We start from the raw sequence: 24,342 nt of genomic DNA, 5'->3' as shown, positions 1-24,342 counted from the left end.
CTACAGTTGTCCCTCTGTATCCATGGAAGACTGGTTTCAGGACAGCATAGCACAATGCATGCTTGCTCAAGTCCCTTATATAAAATGGTGTAGTATTTGCGTGTAACCTAATGCATAGTCTCCAGTATACTTTAAATTATCTCTAGATTAGTTATAATATCTAATATAATATAAATGCTAGGTAAATAGTTGTTATACTGTACTGTTTTATATTTGTATTTTTCGTTGCATGCTGTTATTGATTTTAAAGTATTTTCCATCCACATTGGTTGAATCCGTGGATACAGAACCATGAGACAGAGGCTGACTGTATTGTACACTGATAAATGCCCAATAGAGCCTTCAATTATTCATTAAAGATAATGGTGTCATGCTTCTCAAATTCTTTAAAGTGACCTTTTCCAGGTCCCTTGTATAATGGATACCAGATGGAAAAAGGAAGTGAATAATAGTCCAATAGTCTTTTCTAAAATTTCCTCTTCTTCCTTTTCTGAGAGAGAAAACATCTTTGAGATGCTACCTACTCAGTTATTAATTCTAGACTCCTAAAGCTGATTTTTATGCTGTAATATGATAAAAATAGTCCACGAAAGAAACCAGAGGATTCTGAAAAGCTGAAAACTAAATATATCATAACACTTAGTCACCCCTTAGAATTTAATACAAAACAGATGCCAAAAGAGAAATTGCAAAATGAAGGTAGAATTTTAAAGATGTCTTAGAAATAATGGCCTCTCGAAAACCCAACTCTTTGAAAATCACTTTGAGAAATAACATAGGAGTCAATCAAATAAAAACACCATACTTACATATCAGTAGTATTTCAGAATGTAAAACTGAACTGTTTGCTTATAAAAATCCTAAATCTTATGTGGTATTAGATAATAGGGACAATCTTTTATCTAAGAAGGCTTTCAAAAAACTAAAAAGAAAAATCTTTTTCATATATTATTCCTACAAGGTAAAAATTCCAGTATTCAGGGCCTTATTATATTATGCATTTCAGTATTCTCCACGTTAAATTATGTCTCGTAGATACATAGATATATGTAGGGCATTCTCCTTAAAAATAACACAATGCTTATGAAACATATCAGTATTTCTTCAACATGATAACTAGAATCCATTGTATTTTTCTCTTTTATTAGCAACTCCTGTGATTATTATCTCCAGAGAAAACAATTACTTTTAGGACAACATTAAAAATACTTAAATTTTTATGTGAAGTAAAATGAACAAACATGTTGATCACCAACATATTTTATAGATACAACGGAAGTTAGAAACTTCCTCTGTTAACTAACATTATTTAACCACAGGCTGAGGTGGGAGGATGGCTTGAGTCTGGGAGGTGGAGGCTGTCATGAGCTGAGATTGTACCACTGCACTTTAGCCTGGGTGACAGAGTGAGAGCCTGTCTCTCTTTTCTCTCTTTTTTCATATTTATCTATATGTATAGATCTAGATCTATAGATCTATACTTATTAGATCTTTAATACTTATTTGGTCTTTAATGTGCACCCGGTACTGTGTTAAGTTCAGCAAATAAGTATGTTCCTAACTTTCAGAAACATAAAGGCTAGAAGAGAAAAAAATCGAGCAAATGTTTAAAGCAGCATTTGATACCTGCTCTGATGGTGGGATCTGTAAGGTATAATGGAAGCACTGGGAAAAGACTTCAAGCTGCCTTGAGGCAAATGCTGCAGTTTGCAGAGCTTACAAGTCAGGGAATAGTATTCTTGGCAGTGAGTCAGCATGTGAGAACATGATATTTTCAGAGAATTATTGGGCTTTGCTGTAAAATAATAAGGGGAAAATGTTGGAAGATGAAGTTTGATATATAGGCTGGAGTTAGATCCAAGATAGGGTGCGCGCACATATGTGTGTGTGTGTGTGTGTGTGTGTATGTGCACATTTATGTACTTGGATGGAATGGGGAGGGGTAGTATGATAAAATCGACTTGTTAGAAACATGGTAATGATTGTGATTATAGTGTAAAAGGTGGTGAGATGACAGCCCTAGAAATAAGTGCTGGGAATAGGACTTTGACTCCAGGAATGGAGAAAAGGAATCAACAGATTCAAAATGGAATTAGTAATATTTGAAAATTTGATGGATATGGGGGTAGAAAAAAAAAAGAATCTGAGACACTTCAGGTATCTGACTTGAAAACTGGATTTTGGTGGCCAAAAATGTGCATAAAACAATGCTGTAAATACATACTTATTAAGAACAGATATGATTTTAAATGTGGATACCAATTATTTTCTTTAGAAGAACGATTGAGACCCTTGTACTCTACATTCTTTGCATCCACTTCAGTTGTTAAAGCAATGTAACATTGCGTCTCATATCCATTTTGAGAGAAGCTTCAAAGCCCAAAAAGGGATGTTGATAAAAATGGGTTCACATACTATAAAATGAAATAATTACAGCCGCCAGAAGAATGAGCTTTAATTAATGGGAAAACACACCCACAGAACATCTGAAGAGGCAAGTGTAGTAGGATATTTTAAGATGTTTCTCAATTAATTCTCAGTAACTTTTATGGGAGAATTTTAAACAATTTGATGATTTTATCTTACTGAACATATAATTTTAATGTTTTAATAGTGATCTAGTAAGTACAGTAATAACATATGTAGTTACCCAGCTAAAGAGGTAAGACTTCCATCTTTTTATCATCTCACTGTTGAAAGACACGATGAAGAGTTACGGCTAGTTTTAGTTCTCTCTGTGCTTTACAACAGCAAATCAGATTTGGAACATAGTTCATGGCAATGAAGTTTTAAGTTCAAAGAAGCCCAAGTGATGATGGGGCCTGTTCCATAAATGGGCCTGTGTTGCTCAGGCCTTCGTTAGGTTGGATCTTTACTTGGCTTCCTTCCTGGGGCTCAGTTTTCTCATTTATATATAACTTGACTGACTAACAGTTTAGTTACAGGAATCCAATGAAATAATACCTATGAGGGAAGAAGGGTAAAAAGGGCTGTTAAAGATGTAAAATTATATTTAAATGTTTTAGCTTAGGTCTTACTCAGACAATGAAACTGTTTCAAACTTATTATAAAACAATTAAGGTTTTAATAATCTGACTTATACGGCTGCTTTTAATATAAATATAAATATATATCCATATTTAATAGAAATATGTTTTTTGGCAAAGGGGCAGGAGATTGCCTATGATAGTGAAATGCATAAATATTTGAAAGTTGGATCTCATGTAGTGTAAATGTAACCACACAATCATAGTATAAAATTCATAAGAATGAATAATTTTAGAAGAATACATGAAAATGTTACTAGCAATGGAAATAATTGGCTCACAAATTTGAAAATGGATGAATGATAATTATCTATATTTTTCACAAGATAATACTAAATTTACTAAGTAGGGAATTAAAAATGTAATCTTGCTAAATAGTTCTAGATATCTCTAGATCTGATAAATGATAATGTATTGGAGTTCAGTCCTAGTTTGGATAACTCTTGTATACAACTGTTAAGTTTGGGAAAGTTGTTTATCTTTCTAAATTTCTTTTTCTTCTTTTGTCATACAATGACAACAGTAACACAATTTCTACACCATAGCGTATTTGAGGGAAGTAAATGAAATAATATTTGAAAAGTCTAGCATATTGTCAGGTATCTATTAGGCATTAAATAAGTGAGAGCTGTAATTCTGGAGCTGAGGAGGGGGTCTGGTCTTTATAATCACCCCTATACACTAATCATCTGTATGCATTCAGCATGAGCTTGGGATGGAGCACCGCTTGAGCCAGATAACTCTCTCTGACTAAAGGTAATTCCCAAAGTGGAACACTGCTGAGAGCTGTCAACCACCAATATTCTCCATAGCTTGGGGAAGGAGTGGCTCAGTCTTGAAGGGAGGATCTGGGCAACACACCACAGCATCTACTACACTGGCTTATGGTATCTTCAGTTAAAGTTGACACGTTATTTATCCTTCCTATTTCAATTGATTGGAATAGGCTCACGAGTAATATGAGTAGTGAAAGAGAAGTAAAGGAAAACAAGAGGGAGGTAGAGATATGATGAAAAATTATCAAGGTGTGAACAGCAGTCCCTTAAGATGTAAATAAAAGAAAGTACTGATTATGTGTAAAGTTGAATACTGAGAAAAGATGGTTATTAGGCACCAAACATAATTTAAGTACTCATTTCGGTAACTTGAACATTTGATATAAGTGGAAAGTGATAATGTTATAAAGAATGGATCTGATATTATTCATTTATTTGGTTATTCACTCATTCTAAACTTTTTATAGCATATATATAATTAAGACTTGTTTTTGCCTTCTAAAGTTTCTGTCAGATTGGAAAGGGAAAATAGTTTTAAAACCAGGAGTCATTGATTGCTCTTCAATGTACAATTACAGGATAATCAATAGAAACTTGCACGAGAAGTTTGTTATGAATATCAGAAAGACTGCTATGTCCAAGTAAGTCATTGACAAAAGTAACTTGGAGTTAGGAGAGAATTTGGTTTAATAAACATCACTGAAATACATCGGATTGACTTTATTGTCAAAGTTAACAACAGTGAGTGCAACAACCCACTGTGGCCAACCAATGATCACATTTCCCAATCATAGGCACTTCATTCCAGATAAATTCATGTTTTTGTTGGATTAAAAACAACCAACTCAGTGAGAATATAGGATTATTAAAAACTAGTCTGGGTTTATATAAGTATGAAATGGAAAAACAACACTGGAAAAAAACAAAACCTCAAAAAGAGAAAACATATACAGTCCTAGATACATGTAAGCATTTTTAAAATTTCTGGAGTTACTAAACTAGAAGCATATTTAACTTTTGAAATTTACAACCTAGGAGAGCAAATTCTACTAAGGAGTAAAGAGTGTCTTCTTTTTCTCATTCTTCACTTTTTTTTTCTATCCAATAACCTAAAATATCCTAGCTGTCTCTGGGAATTATGGTACTCTTATCCCCTCAGAGATTACAGAATCCAAGGTATTGATCTAATATTTCCCAGCATGCCCACAATGAAAATTGCCTTTCTCTATGAAAAAGCTTTATACTCTCTCTGACAATAATAACAAAAACCTCCAGTTCTACACCACAATAAAAATTTGCAAGGATACTAGTAACTATTCATAGCACACATAATGTTATGGAACCTGTCATAAAGATAAAACAGCTATCAAAAATGGAATTTCCAAATTAATAAAAATGCTCTGTATACCTACCACAATATAGGAAGTTTGGTAGATTATATTTAGATGAACAAAGTGCAGCATATGAATTGGATGGCTAAGCCTGTCTTTTTATATGTGACAACTTGAAGACATTACCTGATTTTACTAATTTTGACAATCTACAGAAAGTGAAGAGGCACACTTCACATTTTGTTCTGTGGGAAAATCTGCTAATTAGAGTCAAATGGAGATGGACAATCAATAAAGCACTACTTTCCAATCCTGACTGCCCTGGGACCCACAGGAAGTAAGGAAGGGTCTCCCAATAACAGACTGTCTTAGATGTCATTAAGGCAGTCACCTTTCATTTAATTCCAAACTGTGCTAATGTGATATTCCAATTTTGTATAAAAAGTAAAAAAGCAAGGAAACAAATTATTCTGTTATGAAAACAGATTTTAGCAGAATTTTATGCAGTATTTAATTATATTAAAACCTCTGAAATAATGTAGCAGTTGGCTAAGCAGAGAAAATGCTTTATATCAGGTTTTGTTTTTATTGAACCAGGATTGGCTGAATGGCTATTTTATGGACATTCTTAGTACAAAGTGGTGAAAAATAAAATTACTTATTAGCCCTTGTTTTTAGGATTTCCGCAGTTTATCAATACACAAAATATTATAGACTCAGAATTAAATGGTGTATGTTGGTCATATTCATAAACTATGTGAACATATATACATACTAAAAAAAGATGGACATTCTTATTTGCTTTGGGAATGATTTCTACTTTGAGAAGACAGTGAGTGGAGGCACATTTTTTAGCACAGACAAGTCAGGGAGAATGAATATGGTGCACTTTTCTGGGATAGTCTGAATATTCTAAAACCTTTGAAGGTAACCTTTCTTTGTGAGGGTCCCCAAGTTTTGATTGATGGTTACTGTATGTTTCTGACCTATTAAAATTACAATTATTTTAAGTTAGGTGAAAGATTGGGAGGGAACAGTAATACAGCAAATATGTGGTGGTCAGGAGGTTGGAATAGAAAATGGGTGGATTACTAGGTTGCCAGCGTTCAGAGCAGGACAAAGAACCAGGAGGTAGGATCTGAACTGATGAGAAAGGGTAGGCCCTTAGTGAGATAGGGAAAGGGTAGCGCTCAGAGTCGACGGGACCATATTACATGAAAGTGTGAATGTTAATAGCAAACATAATGAGTCTAAGAGACTGTGAGCCTTTGTTAGATCTTCCGCCCTTTCATGCACTTCCTGTTTAGTGGTGAAATGGCTCCCAGGCTTCGCATGCCAAGTTGATGAAGAAGAGGAAGAAGCATTTGCTCATGAAACCCTTACAGCTTTGTGCCTTAGTAAACTGGCAGTATACTCAAGGATTCCATTGATTTTTACACAATTAATATATATCAATCACGAAACAGAATGTTGCCAATTGAGCACTCGCTGTGTTCTGAGACTTTTACTCCTTAGGAAATTGCTAATTCTGAAGAAGATAAACTAGGAATAGAAGTATCTGTAATAATAAAATTAATATAGGCTAGAGCTTTTCAGCTAATATAAAATTCTCAAGGCACTAAGGGGTTTATATTCTGTCTTTCTATTCACCTAATACTCCACAAAAATTCTGCATATGAATCAGACATGTTTCCTTATGAGTCTCATGCTTGGCATACAGGTGATCATAGTTACTCCTACTTTCCAACCTTCTGACATTCAGAAGTGACTGGTAATGAAATGAACTTTAGAGGAGTGGATCCTCATCACTGAAAGGGTTAGGACATGAACTAATGATACTGAAAGAGACTTCTAGATAACAGCCTAGGCCAAACTCAATAATCTGTATGATCCAGCACAACCGTAAGATACAATATCTTTTCTCACCTTAGATTGCCTTTCTTTCTTCTGCTTTGACTATTCTAATTCTACTTGCTGAGGTCTAGGTCAGGTAGCATGTTTTCCCCAAATAACATTACTTCCTATGGTTGTTAAGAAGAATCAGTGAGCTATTGTGTGTGTGTGCCTAGACAGATATACATACACTACCTGTCTATCTTAGCTCAGTGTTTGGCGCATAGGTGTTCAATTATTTATTTAGCTTTTCTCCACAGATCATAAAATGTCACATTAATCTCTTTCCTTCCTAGTCTTAAACAAAATTTGACTGTGATTTTAAAAGTTAGTAATTGTTTTTATGGTCATATTTTTCTTGAATTGCTTAATGTCTTGCATTATCTTTATGTTTACTGAAGACTGGAATCAAACCTTCCTTTTATTTTTATTTCCCACAGTTTATAGACAAAGGCTGTACACATAAGTGGTCAATGAATATGGAGAGAGTTAGCTTTATAAAGGAGAGTGAACAAATGTGTAGTTTAAAAATCACATGATACTGAATCTTATTACTCCGATTTAGGTGGCCTGGAAAAGTCTTATTCTTTAGTTTCCTCATTAAAAATGGGTTCAAAATTCCCATTCTGTCTTCCTACATGTATTGCTATAACCAGAGAACTGGGTAAATGTGAAGGACCATGCAGCTATATAGCACTTTGGCTCAGTTGCCTATTTGGTTGCAATTTATCAGGTTCACAATGAAAAGGGCAGTTCTTCTCTAGTGGACCATTCTGACGACAAATGCATGAGATATTTTTCTCTGTTAAAAAAGCAGCAAATTGCAGGCCACCATGATATTCAGTGTAACACTTCTTTATGCATTGTAAGGATAGAAACTTTCTTATATTCTATATGAATAATTAGAGGATTTCAAGTCACTGGAAAACAGTGGCTCACCACAGTCCTCCATGAAGACTGTGGCTCTGGGGCCACATGGCAATGCTCAATAGCTCAGATGCTATTCAGACATCCCGAGAGGAATCAGAGGTTCTTGTAGACCTCTGACCAGCATAAACTCTCATGTCAAGACACAATAGTAAATGCTTTTATTTAGTTACAGGATGGTTATTTAAGGTCAACACTTACAATGATTATCTCCTTATTATAACCTCTACTTAACAGGTCTACACTGAATGTAAAATCCACAAACTAGTCAACCCCTGCTCCACACAGCTATCAGAATTATCTTCCTAAAGACAAATCTGAATCATGTGAATCCCTGTTGTGCTCAAAATACAAATCAAACTTTACAGCTCAGAAATCAGTGCCTTTGAGGCCTCTGCTGCTTTCCTTTAAACTTATTCAACAAATATTGATTTATTGTCTACTATATACCCTCACTGGTTCCTCACTGTTCCCAAAACACACACTAAGCTCTTCTGCCCTTCTGTGTTTGCCTGACCTGCTCGCTCTGTCTGAAATGCAGTTTCTCCTAGGCACCTGGTGAAATCCTTCCCAGCCAGGTCCATTTCAAATACCAACCCCTTCTAACAGCTGTATGCACATAGTTCTCTGGTGTAGCTCTGTTATAGCAGATCACAGCCCATCCTGCAATTTCTACCCTTCAATGGAGCCCTCTTAGGTGTGAAGGGCTATGCCTTTTATTTTTGATCCCCATCCCCCAACAGCACTTTGCTTGTAGAATTAACAAGATTTAAAACTAGTTTATTACATTCAGTTTATTCATAAAATTTGCCAAAAACAAAAAGGATTTGAATGAATTGGATCAAATGTTTATGTACTAATTAATTGCTTCTCCCCTTTCAACGGTGACTTCAATAATGGATTCGCTCCAAATTAATCAAATTGCTGAATTTGTAAAACATGGCCTAAGAGGGCAACGTAAATAGTAGAAGCATTTTCATTATTCATATTTTAATTTAAACATAATTTTTAACTTAAAGCAATATTATTTTTTAGCCTGATATGATCATATGTTTATGTACCATGTTGAAATGCAGTTCAAAGCAATCATCTATTTTAAAACATAACAATGTGCATTGTATATAGATGTATATGTATATAGATGTATACAATGTACATTGAATATAGATTGCATATGAAGGCTATGTAAAATAATTGACTACAGCTTTATCTACAAACTAATGTCTGTATATAAAAGATACCAGTACAACTAATTGAAAAATAGGGAACATCATTAAGTCATATTTTGGCATCTACAAGATACGAAATATTTTATATCTTTTTCCCACTTGAGAGGTTTAGTTAATTTATGTTACCTCATGCAGTGGTAATGTGTTTTTCTTCTGATTCATCCTCATTCAGTCACCCACTGGCAGGGTTCTGTCCTAGGACAGTTAGCCTAGACAGTGCTCCAGTCATCAGCACACTCTGTTTCTGCTTAAATCCCTAAATCCCATTTTTATTGTTTTTACTCTGCTGGGATAGGTTAGACACCTTAGGAGATCCTTCAAGATTCTTCAATGACTCTTCTTGGAAACTCGGAGCAGGTCTTGATTCACCCCTCTTGGTTCTCTTCTCAGCCCCATCCTGTCCCTCTGACTCCCAGAGTCTATCCTTGGTCTCACAAAAAGAAGGTATCCGCAAGCCCAGAAGACCTCTCAAATCTCCTTTCTTTATAACATTTTTATATGTTTTCTCCTAAAGCATTATTTTCCAGACATATTTTACATGGAGAAGGGCAGAAGGGACATAGAATGTTGTTCTTTCTGTTCTTTACCTTTTTATTGTCATACAATGGTATTTTCTCTGGTGTGTGTCCTTAAAGCCAGCCAAAACTCAGTGTTTGAAGTAACTGAGAGAAAGGTGATTGATAGATAATTTCTTATACACGCTATAGTTTTGAAGCTTCCATCTATTTTAAAGTACATATGCATACTAAAAGTATATTTTGGCTATGTACCTTAAAACTAAATGTTTTTCTCCCTTCTCAGTACCATAATTTGCTTTCTTCTCCTGTCTCAGAGTTTATTGTTACTGTCTCTAATCCAAAGCCTAATTTCAAAGTGGATTGTAATTATATGGGCTTGCATGGAATAAGGAGTCCATTTTGCGCTCTCTGGGGCAAGGAAAGCATATATACAAACAAGAAGACAGTAGATATTCTTAACTGCTCACTTTATGGAAAAAAAGGATTTATTGCCACAAATGAATGACATCAACCTAAATATATCTATGTCTAAGAGACAAAAATAATAATTCATGTAACTTCACCAGGTGCATTAATTTTTCTATTGGTATTTTAAAATAAAGAGGGGGATTAGTTATAAGAAGGGGGCTATTTATTTTTGGACATATTTTTGCTTTATATATGTGATCACTCAAAATGGATGTTTGCAGACAATCCTAAGAAGATATTTTCTTACGGAATTTTTTATAAAACTGTGATATTTTAAAATAATTAAATTTTCTTGGTCCGTTTTGCATCATCCATGTTATAAAATTTGTAGGAATAATATTGTAGGAAGGAATGATCAACCCAAGATAAAGGAAGAAGGAAAACCACAAAGCAGAGCAAAATGTGTTTAATTTAACACAATCTAAATAGTTACATATAACTTGGACACGAACAATTAAAATTAGCTCATTTAATGAGATGGTGAACAAGGTAGTTGGCAATTGTTTCTTATTTATATACTCTCTCCTATTAATTGGAAAGTAAACCAGAAAGAAAGGAATAGTTTTGAAGAAAGTGGCTAATTTTTGTTACATTGGAAAATGCAACAAAGAGAGCTCATCTTTACTCTTCTAGTAATATACATTTACCAAATTCTAAAGTGAGAAGCTATCTTAGAAATTATCTGGTATAACTTTTTCACTTTATCTCTCCAGAAATTAATGCCCAGGCAAATCATGTGACTGGCTTTATGTTACACAGCTGATTAGAGATGAAACTGGGACTCGATCCAGAGAATTTCTGACTTTGGATTTAGGGCTTTTTTTTGTTTTTTTTTTTTTTTTCCTTGTATCCCATAACCTTTAAAATAAAATCCAATTGAAAATGAGTTTACATACTTGAGCTCACTAGAGCTATGGTTTTCCAATGCTTCTCAAACTGTTTAGGGACAAATCAACTGATAGTAATAAGTATGCAACAGCATTTTCAATCCAATTTGTAGGCAAAAATTGTATTTGGCTCCATCTCTTTAGCCGATATAGAAGGAAGATTCCAGCCAAAGTCTCTCTTTTTCCACCACCCCGGTTCCATCTGTCTTTCTCCTCCCTCTGTCATTATGTTACTCTATTACATTTTAAACAAGTCGATGGAGGGAAGGGGCCTCTTTTCACTTCTCTAGAGTTAAAGCACTGTGATGGTTCTGTGGGATTTGGTTCAAAAGATTTCCCACTGCATTTGGTTGATTGCCATGTAGGTACACAACATAAAAGAAGATATTAGGGAAAAAATGAGTATATCTTTGAATACTGACTTAAGGCTAATGTGCATTTATGACTATGAGTTGCATGTTTAATCTTTATAAATGTGAGACATTAAAGAAATTCCAAAAATTACTATTCTTGAGGAGAAGGACAGGCAGGCATTTTATTTATTTATTGTATCATAATAACTGTTAATGATGCTTTAAATAATGCAATCGCCACTTTAGCAACATAACTTTTAAGAAGTATTGTCAATATTAAATAAAAGTGGCAAAGAAACCAGATTTACATAATGAGGAATTCTCAGTTTTTTACTGGCGGTTTTAAAATAATAACATATTACTTTCAGTTTGACATAACATAAAAAATGGAAGAAAGTGATTGTTTTTATCAAGCTGATTTCTGTCCTGTTTTTTTTTTTTTTTTTTCTTAGCATTTCATAGCTAAGCAAGGTCTTACATTTGATTCAACATTTTTAAAGTTATCATTACTAAAAGAATAAAAGTGTATTCACTTACGGCCCTGATGCTTTCAAAATGTCCACCTTCTTCCTCAAAATCAATAGGCTGTCCTTTCAGAGTCCAGTAGAAAGTGACATCCAAACTAGCATCGTGAATTGCTTTGCAGTTAAGAACAATGCTTTCTCCCACTGTCAATTCTGTTCTTTTAGGAGTAAGTTCTATCCTTGTAGGTTCTATAGAAATAAAAATACATTAATTAACATAATTAACCTGTTGTGTTACCATATGTTATATTTTACGTTAAATAATTGAGAAAAAAAAATCTTTACAATACAGTTGCTGCAGATACATATACCTGATTTTTTACATCTTTAAATAAATAATTATTAAGTAAAATATTAGCTTTTGGATGCTAGGGCGTATTACCATGCTTTTGTAGGGGACACATGATTTAAGAGCCTCTATTCCTATTAAGAAGGTAACTTGGATTTTAAAAAGACAAGAGACTACCTAATTAGAAGCAGCATTTGACTTTATGGAAGGAGGAACATTAGAAAAAAAGAAGAGGCTGTAGCTTCTCTGACCACTTTCAAGGATCATTAAGTAAATGAAAGAATTTTTACAATAAAAATGTTTTATGTTTCAGAAAGAATTTAGGGAGGTTTCACTTCTTTAAAGATGAGAGGAGGCTACAGGGCAATAGAAAGCACCTTCCTGCAAATAACTATCTTAACAGAGATAAAAATATAATACTACAACGACACCACCTTGTATTTGCTTTACACTTGACAGGAAGCTTTTAGGAGTAGAAAAGTATTTCATAATCAGCAGAAGGTACCTCTTTTTGTACCTTTGCAGTATTGTAGATGGCTTGAGATACAAAAAGAACGGTAGAAACTCTGAATGGAAATGTTTTTTGAGAAAACAATGTTTATGTTTCACTTCTTCATGATTCAGTTAAAATTTAAAAATAGACACTTTTTTTTACTGGGTTTAGAGCAACTTTGAACAAATAAAGGCTAATACAGGCTTTACATTTAAGAGTTAAGTTAGTGTAGCTGATTACATTATAATGTGTTTTGAATATAGTAGAGAGGTGATGAAGATAAGATTTTGGTTTTATCTTCTTTCCTAATTAGATATTACTGGTCATAGAGACAAGACAATTAACAGTGATTAACAATTGGCTTAATTAACAATTGGCTTAAATTTCCTATTCTAGGTCTATTTTTCGCAACAGTGCAGTCTGATGAAACACCACTCATAACCACTGATCAGATCCTTTAATGTCCCACATCCTTCTAAGCAGTCACTGAGAAAAAAGTGCAATTCTGGGACAGGAATGTCACTGTAAATATTAACATTCTGGAAGTCAAATATTCCATATGGCATTCTAAGTTCTGGCCTCATCAGAGAAGACAGATAAATGCAGTACACTGTAGTTTAAATTTTGTGGGGATTGGAGTGTTCTGAGTAAATAATTAAACTCATGATTAAGAAAATAACATTTTTGTTGTTATATTAAAATTGTCTTTTTATCTAGTATTGCCTTATTATAAAATGGACCGACTAGCACACAGAAGGAATAGGAACTAAAGACTGCGTTTAAGTCCAGTAATGCATTGTATAAATGAAGGTATATTTTAAATTTTGTTCTTTTCATTCTTGATGTTCTCTCTTCTCAAATATCAGAGGACTGGTTATTTTAATTACATTTTTATTTTAAAGATAGAAAAAAATAATATTTTTATATTTTTATGGCCAGAGTGTGGTTTGCCATATGATATGTGCACAATGAAAACAGTTAAAGATAGATTGTGAAAAACATCTGAAGGGAATGCCTAAGACAGATTTTCTATCACTAAACAATGACATAGAGCCTCAACAGAATGTTCTAGGCTTGAAATCGAGCTCATTTTAGAACTAGAAAATGAATGGAAACATATAAGCAGTAATATTAATATTTCTTATATAAAATAAAGGCATATAAAAATTTCATTGATACAGACATCAACAGCCAGCCCTGGAACGAGTTTATCTAATGCGAAGTCCTATACCAACGCTCCATCATATCCTCCTGCTGCTGCTCCTTTCTGCCCCAAATCCCTAGTTGAATTGATAATAGAGTAACATTACTGATTGATGCTAAAGTTATTCTTGGTAGAGGAAAAATGTTTTTATACTGTTGGCATACTTTTAAATTTTGAGACACTGACGAAAACTTCAGAAAGCTTGCCTCATTCTCTCAGAAATTTTATTCAAAGCAAAATAAAATTTCTGCCAATAAGAGGTTCCTTCCCTTTTGGTACCCTAAATGGTGGAAAGTAACAATTTGGCTGTTTTAGTTCTATGCTTGCAATGTATTTTATAAACAGGAGCATGTACACACTTAAGTCCAAAGATATATGCATTCATATTATATTTATTCTCTTTCTGATAAGACCATGAGACTATGGCAGTAAAACATTTACCTGTGTTGTCTTACCTTTTACAGACAGCGAAGCTGTAATTTCAGCGGAACCAAAGACATTTTCCCCTCGGCAAACGTACTTTCCCTCATCTGATTTAGAAGCATTTAGGATCCGTAGACTCCCGTCTGGAAGAATAGCTATTCTGAAAATTATTTTAAAAAAGTTTTTTTTTTCTGTTTTACTGCAATCAGCTAAATAGTAAGAACCAATGATGAAGTCTAAAACCATTTCTAGGGTGATAATAAATAAGATAAAGCATCACTGAAAATAGGCAGTGATAGTAGAAATATTTTGCTTTTCAAGAAGTATAATAAACTTATTTAAATCTTATATTCAAAAAGGTTAAGGAGTTACAAGATATTTTTCTTTTGACAGTTAATTATAAAACTTGCAGAAAGGGTGACCCTGAGTTTGGTTATTAGAACTTGTTACTACGATATCACCCAGTGATATTTTAATATTAAGCTTGGATGTTTCACCTAAAACCAAGAGTGACCTCAAAAGTCAAATATATATATAAAAAAAAAGCATAAAAACATAGAGGAGGACAAGTACAGAACACAAAATTAATTGTATACAGCCAAGAGATGATTTATGGCAGTTCTGTGTTGCCACCAGAGTAGCAAGAGTATGGGCTGCTTGCACTGCACTTTTTAAACATAAGAATATTATATCTAAGTTTGCATTTGGGCTCTTTCAAGACCTTTGTTAAAACTGGACCTTCACTTTCATATGAAGGTGAGAAATTAAAGCATTATTAAAAATTTTTAGAAGTTCAGTGAAAATGAGGCTGACATTTGGAGTTACCCTATTCTCCTATGTATTCATCATTCCAAGATTATACAGATTTCAAATTTAATTAGTACTTTTGTCCTTTTCTCCTGTCTGTGCTCCAGAAACATAACCTATTATTTCACCAGTGCATCAACCTACTCCAGCAATCTGAAACATAATAGACACAGCTGTTGTGGTTTTAGTCAATATGCCACTAGCTTTGGGTAAGAACCAGTAGCCCCTGTGAACTTAAAAATCCTAAAATTGGATCCTCCTGATTCTAAGAAGGACAATTTTTTCAATGGAAATGTGATAATATTAAACTAAGATTTAGAAATAATGACCTAATGTTTAGTCAGCATTCTTTGTGTTATTTTAAAATGTGTTTTCAAATTTGCCAACTAACTAGAGCTCATGGTTATTTACAGCATTGAACTTCATAACAATTGATATTAGATTTTAGGCTGCTGAGAAAAACTGTCCATGAAATTATACTTACATATTTTCATTAATAAAGATATCAGTTTGAAAACATCATATGGTTTCCAGTATGGATCAAACTTGATTTATGACATGTAAGAAGGAAGACAAATTTAGAAAAAAGCCAAACTAGAAATGGTGAATTTCATTTTGTCGTTTAAGTCTAGGAGAGATGCTAGCTTAAAACATTTGAAAAACACAATGCCCCTTAAGAGTAATGTAATGCATTTAAGATTGTCAATGAAAAGTTCTATTCATTATATAGCATTCATTTGCTGTGAAAATGAAATGAAATTTATTCCATTTCAACCCCAAAGCTGCCTATGCTACAAAACAATGTATTAGAAAGCAAAAATTATACTTTTTGTAAACAAACAAGCATCCTCTTGTAAGAATTACAGATGGTTGACATTTATTTAACTTACTATAATTTATGCTGATTGTTAATATCTTGAAAATATGTGGATTTTACTGACTGGAGTGAATTCTAATCTAGCAGGTAAGAAGTTTGGCTTAAAAGTTTACTTCCTTTAAAGAAATAAATGTATCACAGACACTGGCAGTATTATAGTTTTTGATTTAAGATGAGTGCTGTCTTACTGACAGGAGGCAACATTTACATAAACTATTAAAGATCGTTTATGAATGCCCTGTACTTTAGGCCCCTGATCCATTTGGGGATGCAGGATTTTGTGTACCACAACTTTTTTTTTAATTCAATTTATTTTATAATTTTAACTTTTATTTTAGAGCCAGGGGATACATGTGCAGGTTTGTTACCTGGGTGGGTATATTTCATGATGCTGAGGTTTCAGATTGATTGATCCTGTCACCCAGGGTAAAGCACAGTACCCAATAGTTAGTTTTTCCTTTAGTAGTCCTCAGTTTTTATTGTCGCCATTTTAACGTCCATGAGTTCACATTGTTTACCTCCCACTTAAGAGTGAGAATATGTGGTATTTGGTTTTCTGTTTCCGTGTTAATTCGCTTTGGATAATGGCCTCCAGTTGCATCCATGTTATTGCAAAGGACATGATCTCGTTCATTTTTATGGCTGGCTAGTATTCCACAGTGTATATGTACCACATTTTCTTTATATAATCCACCACTGATGGGCACATAGGTTGACTCGATGTCTTCGTTATTGTGAATAGTGCTACAATGAACATATGAGTGAATATTTCGTTTTGGTAGAACTATTTATTTTCTTTTGGATATATAACCAGTAATGGGATTGCTCAGTTGAAAGGTAGTTTAAATTCTTTGAGGAATCTCCAAACTGCTTTCCATAGTGGCTGAACTAGTTTACATTCCCACCAACAGTATGTAAACATTCCCTCTTCTCCACAGCCTTACCAGCATCTGTTGTTTTTGTCTTTTTAATAATAGCCATTTTCACTGGTGTGAGATGGTGTCTCATTGTGGCTTTGATTTGCATTTCTCCAATGATTAGTAATGTGGATCATTTTTTCATATGTTTGTTGACTTCGTGTCTGTTTTGTTACTGTTGTTGTTTTAAGACAGAGTCTCACTCTGTTGCCCAGGCTGGATAGAGTACAGTGGTGTAATCACAGCTCACTGCAGCCTCAACCTCCAGGGGGTACAAGGGATCCTCCTGCCTCAGGCCTCTCCTCACCCCCTGTGGCCCACTATGCCCGGCTAATTTTTGTATTTTTTATAGAGGTATGGTTTCACCATGTTGGCCAGTCTGGTCTTGAACTCCTGGCCTCAAGTGATTTGCTCACCTTGGCCTCCCAAAGTGCTGAGATTACAGGAGTGAGCCACTGCACCTGGCTGGCCTCTTATATGTCTTCCTGTGAGAAGTGCCTGTTCATGTCTTTTGCTCTTTTAATGGGGTTGTTTTTCAGTTGTTCAATTGTTCATGTTCCTCATAGATTCTGGATATTAGACCTTTGTCATGTGCATAGTTTGAGAATATTTTCTCCCATTCTGCAGGCTATTTAGTACATTGATAGTTTCTTCTGCTCTGCAGAAGCTCTTTAGTTTAATTAGGTCACACTTGTCAATGTTTTTTTGTTGTGGTTGCAATTGCTTTTGAAGACTTAGTCACAAACGTCCCAAGGCCAATGTCCAGAATGGTGTTTCCTAATTTTTCTTTTAGGATTCTTATACTTTGAGGTCTTACATTTACATTTTTAATCCATTTTTAATTATTGTATATGATGAGAGGTAGGGGTCCATTTTCATTTTTTTGCAAATGACTTGTCAGCTATCTCAATACCATTCATTGACTAAGAAGTCCTTTTTTCATTACCTATTTTTTGTCAACTTTGGTAAGATGACTGTAGGTATGTAGCTTTATTTCTGGTTTCTCTATTCAGTTCCATTGGTCTATGTGTTTATTTTTGTACTACTACTATGCTGTTTTAGTTACTGTAACCTTATACGATAGTTTGAAGCCTGTAATATGATGCCTCCAGCTTTGTACTTTCTGCTTGGAATTGCTTTGCTTATTTGGGCTGTTTTATGGTTTCATATGAATTTTAGAATAGGTTTTTGTAGTTCTACAAAAAACAAACAAACAAACAAACAAAAAAACATTGGCAGCTTGATAGGAATAGCGTTGAATCTGTAGATTGTTTTGGGCAGTATGGCCATTTAAATAATGCTGATTTTTCCAGCTTTGCTGACAATATGATTCTATACCTAGAAAACCCTAAAGATTCTGCCAAATGGCTCCTGGAACTGATAAACAACTTCATTAAAGTTACAGGATACAAAATTGATGTACAAAACTCAATATCATTTCTATATACAACAAACAAGAGTGAAATGAAGAACATAATCCCATTTAGAATAACTGCAAAAAATTAAAATACCTAGGACTATATGTAACTAAGAAGGTGACAGATCTGTATGAGGAGAACTATAAAACACTGCTGAAAGAGGTAACAGAAGACACACACAAATGGAAAAAACAGTCCACAATGTTTTTTGTCTGTTAAGTGGCAGTGTCATTTCTCCAAAATTCTGTCTACTGAATCAAATTGCAAATGCTTAACAACTGAGCTTATTTTTTTTAACTTCACAAAAATACAGATTAGATAATGTGATTTACATTACAATATCTGGTTATTGCACACATAATTACTTATATGATTAAATATTGAATTAATACTTCCTTACAATACAGGCCCTTTGTCTTCACTCCTTTGCTGTTACTATGTGGCTTTTACATTACAGAATTTTCGTATATGGGGATTAATTCTGCTCAGACATTCTTTGACTTGAAGAAAGGGAGTGAAGGGAGAAGTGAGGTGAAGGTTTTTAGGGGCTGGGAGAGATTTTGGAAATTTAAGTCAGCATTCTTGCATTCAGGATCAAGTCACACTCATGTCCTGGTCTCTAGATTTCTCCATAAGTTTCTGTCTAGCCCTGGAGATGTCTTGCTTCTCACCTTGTACCTAGTTACTCAATCTCTGCTTTGTTAATCTGTCCAGTAGCCCAGTTCATATAGGATATCATTGTGATTACCCCTATCTTACAAGAATTTATTATTGACTTCTTGTTGCCTATCTTGATTTCGGGGCCATTTTCTGGATCCTGTATTTGTTATTTAATTTTATTTTTATTTATTTTTGAGACAAAGTTGTGCTCTGCCACCGAGGCTAGAATGCAGTGGTATAATCATGGCTCAGTGCAGCCTCAACCTCCTGGGATCAAGCAATTCTCCCACCTCAGCCTCCTGAGTAGCTGGGACTGTAGGCATGCACCACCATGCCTGGCTAATTTTTGTATTTAGTTACTTCTTTATTTGTAGAGATGGACTTTGCCATGTTGCCCTTGATGGGCTCAAACAGTGAACCTCTTGGCATCCCAAAGCGCTGGGATTACAGGCGTGAGCCACCACACCCAGCCTGGACCCTCCATATCTATGTTTGGCTTACTGTCAGATACTACACAACTTTTAAACCTTTACAAATAGACTGCTTGCCTGGAAGTACCATCTATTTACCCATTGCGATATTATTTAGTGATCTCTGATTGCTAGATTGCATTAACAACAGAAATTTATTTCTTTACAATTCTGGAGACTGGACAATCCAAAATCAGGTGTAAGAATGGTTGGGTTTGGGTAAGGGCTGTCTTCCTGGCTTACAGATTGCTGCCTTCTCACTGTGTGCTCACGTGGCCTTTCCTCAGTGCGTATGTGTGGCAGAGAGAGAGAGGTTTCTCTTCCTTTTCGAAAACATCACGAATTCTATTGGATTGGGAGCCTATCCTTATGAACACAATTAACTTTAATTACTTCTTAAAAGCCCTACCTCAAATATAGTTACATTGAGGGTTAGGGCTTCAACATATGCATTTTGGAAGGACACAGTTCAGTCCATAGCATGTCCTTCCTCTGCTTCCTCTGCTTCCACAAATTCACAAGTGAAGTTAGGAATCATTTTTCCCCTTAATGTGTTGTATACTTGTAGGAAGCCAGAAAATAAATACTGAGACCTCACTCTTCTTTATCACTTCCACTGCCCCATTCCCAGGGACAATGGAGCCCAGTGATGTATTTCTTAGGGGTAAGTCTCTTGGGGCATGGTGAGAGTACTGAAGGGTAGAGAATGAATCTGGAGAGGAGAATGGAGGATAACTGATCAGGGTGTGTCACAATAGTTGCAAAAAGCTAGAAATGAATTCTTAGACTTAAGATAGCTGAGAGAGTAGAACTTAGCCAGTAAAACTTCATTTACATATGAAAGAACAACCCCCCCCAAAAGTTAAAATGACTTGTTTAAGCCCATGACTTACTTATAAGTCAGTTTTCACATGGCTATAGTCATCGCTGAGACTGGGTAATTTATGAAGTTTAATTGACTCACAGTTCTTCATGAATGGGGAAGCCTCGGGAAACTTATAATCACGGAGAAAAGGGAAGCAAACATGTCCTTCTTCACATGGTGGCAGGAGAGAGAGAGCCAGGGTGGGAAGAGCCCCATATAAAACCATCAGTTCTCATGAGAACTCACTACCAATCTGGAGAACGACATGGGGGAACCACCCCTGTGATACAATCACCTCCCACCGGGTCCCTCCTTCAACATGTAGGGATTACAATACTAGATGAGATTTAGGTGGGGATACAGAGCCATACTGTATCAACTTATTAATAAGAAATATAATTTATAAATGATTCCTATGTATCATATGTAAACACTTTAGAAAATAGAAAAGTAATAGTTTTCCATTGCTGCATAACAAATAGCTATTAATGAACTAAACATTCATTTATTCTTTTGGTTAGAAGTCTGGGTGGATGGGCTTGATTGGATTTTCTGCTAACAGTCTCGAAATGTGTTGGCCAAGTTGGGCTCCTCTCTGGACACTCAGGAGAGGAAGCTGCTTCCAAGCTCATTCCTGTTGGCAGAATTTGTCTTGTATGTGTCCCTGTTCCCTTGCTGTCTGTCAGCTGGGTGCTGCTTTCAGCTTCTGGAAGGCACCTACATTCCTTGGCATGCATCCTCTTTCACCAGATTAGATTTCTTTTCGGTATCATATCCGGGTGGATATGATATCATAGAATCATTAATTAATCATTAAATAAGACCTTATGCTTTAAAGCAGGATAGGGCTGTGTTCAAATGACTGACACTGACTACTCTAGGTGTGATCTTAAGCAAAGTTTCTTAATTTCCTTCCTAAAGGTAAAACTGTCATAATATCTAACTAGTTCTTTAAAAGTATTGACTAGATAATATATGTATGTGTAGTGGTGTGTGATATACATTAAATTTTTCTCAAAATATAAGTGAAATGTGTGATAAATGTTAAAAAGGAAATTGTAGAGAGTGCCAGGAAATAACACATAAACCTCAGCTATTTACAGAAGTAATTAAGTCTTTTCTCAAGGAGTAATATTGGAGCTGAGAACTGAAGGGTGATTGATTTCAGCTTATCATTCAGTGTGGGAAAGCAGGGGGAACTGCATTTGCAAAGATCCTGAGGTCAGAAGGATCACGAAACCTTGAAGAAATGGCCAATCACGATGGCAACAGAGAGATGGTCAGAGAGGGGCAAAAGATGAGGCTGGAGGTAGGCAAGCGGGAGACCCTGTAGAACCTTGTATCCTATGAAAATCATTTGTTGTTAATTTTAAGGGCAATGGGAAGCTACCAAAAATTTTAAACAACTTTATTGAGGTATTATGGGCATATAATAAGTGCGCATGTTTAAAGAGTATGCTTTGAAAAGTTTTCATGTATGGATGTAGTCATAAAACCATTACCATAGTAAAGATAATAAACATATGCATCACCCTCAGAAGAATCCCTGTGTTCCCTTGCATTCCTCCAGCCCCTCTCACCCCATCTTTGTCCTAGGCAACTACTTATCTATTTTCCATCATTATAAGTTAGTTTGCATTTTTCTAGAATTTTATATAAACAGAATAATACATTATATACTTTTACTCTAGTTTATTTCACTTGGCATAATTAAATTGAGATTCACCCTTGGGGCTCCAATTATTAGTAATTCATTTCCTTTTATTGCTGAGTAGTATTCCATTGTGTGTATATACCATAATTTATTTATCCAGTTACCTGTTGATGGATGTTTGGGTTGCTCTCAGCTTAGGGCTATAAAAAATAAAGATACCATGAACATTTGTGCACAAGTCTTCTATGGATATATGCTTTCATTTCTTTGGGGTAAATATTTAAGATTGCAATGACTAGATCAACTTATTTATGCTTATGTTTACCTTTTTAAGAAGTTGGCGTAATCTTTCCAAGTGGTTGTACCACTTTACATTCCTACCAGTAGTGTATGAGAGCTCTTGCACCACTTCGTATGGTCAGTCTATTTTATTTTAGCTATCAAAACATGTAGGTAGTAGAATCCATTGTGGCTTTAGGTTGCATTTCCCTAATGATGAATGATCTTGAGCAATTTTTCATGTGTTCATTTTTCATCTGCATATTCTCTTTGGTGAGCTAATTGTTCAACTATTTACCCATTTTTATCAATTTATTCATTAGATTTCAAGATTTAGAGTTCTTTTACAGTGTATAAATAACTCATTTTTTAGGTATGAAACATGCAACTATTTTCTACCAGTCTGCAGAATTTCTCAATGTTTTTCCAGAAACAAAAACAGAATTTCTGAATGTTTTTCCAAAAGTTCCTAATGTTGAAGTTTAATTTATCAATTTTATTTTATGCATTGTGCTTTTGTTTTATTCAGAAATCTTTACCTAACCTAAAGTCACAGAGATTTCTGTTTTTCTTTTCCTGGAAATGTTATAGTTTTAAATTTGATGTTTATATCTGTGATACACTTTGAGTTACTTTTTGTTTGTGGTATGAAGTAGAATCTTACTATTTATTTATTTTGCAAATGGTTATTCAATTGCATCATACTTTGATTTTGAAATGATGATCTATGATCTGAATGTTTGTGTCCCCCTCAAATTCATATGATGAGCCTGTAATTCCCAATGTGATGATATTTAGAGATGGAGTCTTTGGATGGTAATAAGGTCATAAGGATTAATGTTATTATAAGAAGAGACATGAAAAAGATTGTTTTCTGTTTCTTGCTACTCTCTGACAAGTGAGGACACAGAAAGAAGATAGCCATTTGCAAACCAAAAAGAGGGCCTTCACTAGAAACTAACCATCTTAGCATCGTGATCCTGGACTTCGCAGCCTCCAGAACCATGAGAAATAAATATGTAAGCACTCAGGCTACAGGAATTTGTTACAGCAGCCCAAACTAAAACACTGTCTTTTCCCACAGACTTTACATCACTGTAAAAAATCAGTTGGCATATATATGTAGGTCAAATTCTTGATTCTCTGTTCTGCTGCATTGATTTATCTGTCTTTATGACAAACCCACAGCATTTTGAATACTATAGCATAAGGACCTCTCTTGAAGTTGCATAGATTGAGTGCTTTTACTTTACTCTTCCTTTTCAAATTGTTTTGGCTGTTCTGTGTCCTTTGCATTTCCAAATGAATTGAAGAATTAGGTTGTCAATTTCTAAAAGGCATGCTGAGATTTTGATTGGAACTTCAGTGAATATATTTGCAGAAAAATTTACATCTTAATATTGAGTCATGTAACTCATGAAGAAGACATATCTCCATTTATTTAGGCCTTCAATTTCTCTAAGCAATGTTTTATAGTTTACCGTCTATAGGTCTCAGACATCTTTTTAAAGGTTTATATCTATATTTTTGGTGCTTTTGTAAAGTATTTATTTAATAAATGAACATTTTGGAGACAATTGTAAGGTCACATGCAGTTTTAAGAAATAAAACAGATTCCTTCTATGCTTTCCTCAGTATTCTCCAATGATAATATTTTGCAAAATTAATTGATGTTTTTATACTCATTCATCTTAATTTAGATTTTTTCCAGTTTGACTTACTCATTTGTGTATGTGTACATTTTAAGTTTTATACAATATTTATCACCACTTTGGATTTGTGTATCTACCACCACAATCAAAATATTGAACATTTCTAACCCAACAATTCTTTATTTTCCTTTTTATAACCACACTCATTTTCATCCCACATACTCACCCCACGATTTGCTTCCTAATTCCTGGCAACTGCTGTTTTCTCTCCATTTATAATATTATTTTTCCATTTCAAAAAAACTTAAAGATTAGTGGAATCTAACAGTATGTAACTTTTGGGGATTGGTTTTTTTTTTTTTTTTTTTTTTTTTTTTTTTT

At 34.5% G+C, this 24,342-nt stretch overlaps 1 protein-coding gene across 2 annotated transcripts in view; it reads right to left on the bottom strand.

Moving 5' to 3' along the window:
- The window catches only part of CNTN5 (contactin 5), a 1,331,129-nt gene that overhangs the window by 149,940 nt on the left and 1,156,847 nt on the right, over nucleotides 1-24,342 (bottom strand). For both annotated transcript variants that reach the window (XM_025357811.1, XM_025357810.1), the window contains 2 exons: nucleotides 14,395-14,522; nucleotides 11,967-12,142 (listed from right to left, as the gene is read on the bottom strand). In XM_025357811.1, the coding sequence (XP_025213596.1) occupies nucleotides 11,967-12,142; nucleotides 14,395-14,522 (304 nt within the window). The remainder of the gene's footprint in view (nucleotides 1-11,966; nucleotides 12,143-14,394; nucleotides 14,523-24,342) is intronic.

The sequence above is a fragment of the Theropithecus gelada genome, chromosome 14 (genome assembly GCF_003255815.1).
Source record: "Theropithecus gelada isolate Dixy chromosome 14, Tgel_1.0, whole genome shotgun sequence".
Lineage (NCBI taxonomy): Eukaryota > Metazoa > Chordata > Mammalia > Primates > Cercopithecidae > Theropithecus > Theropithecus gelada.
The sequence above is the reverse complement of the archived record's forward strand: the minus strand, read 5'-3'. Positions and strand labels throughout refer to the sequence as shown.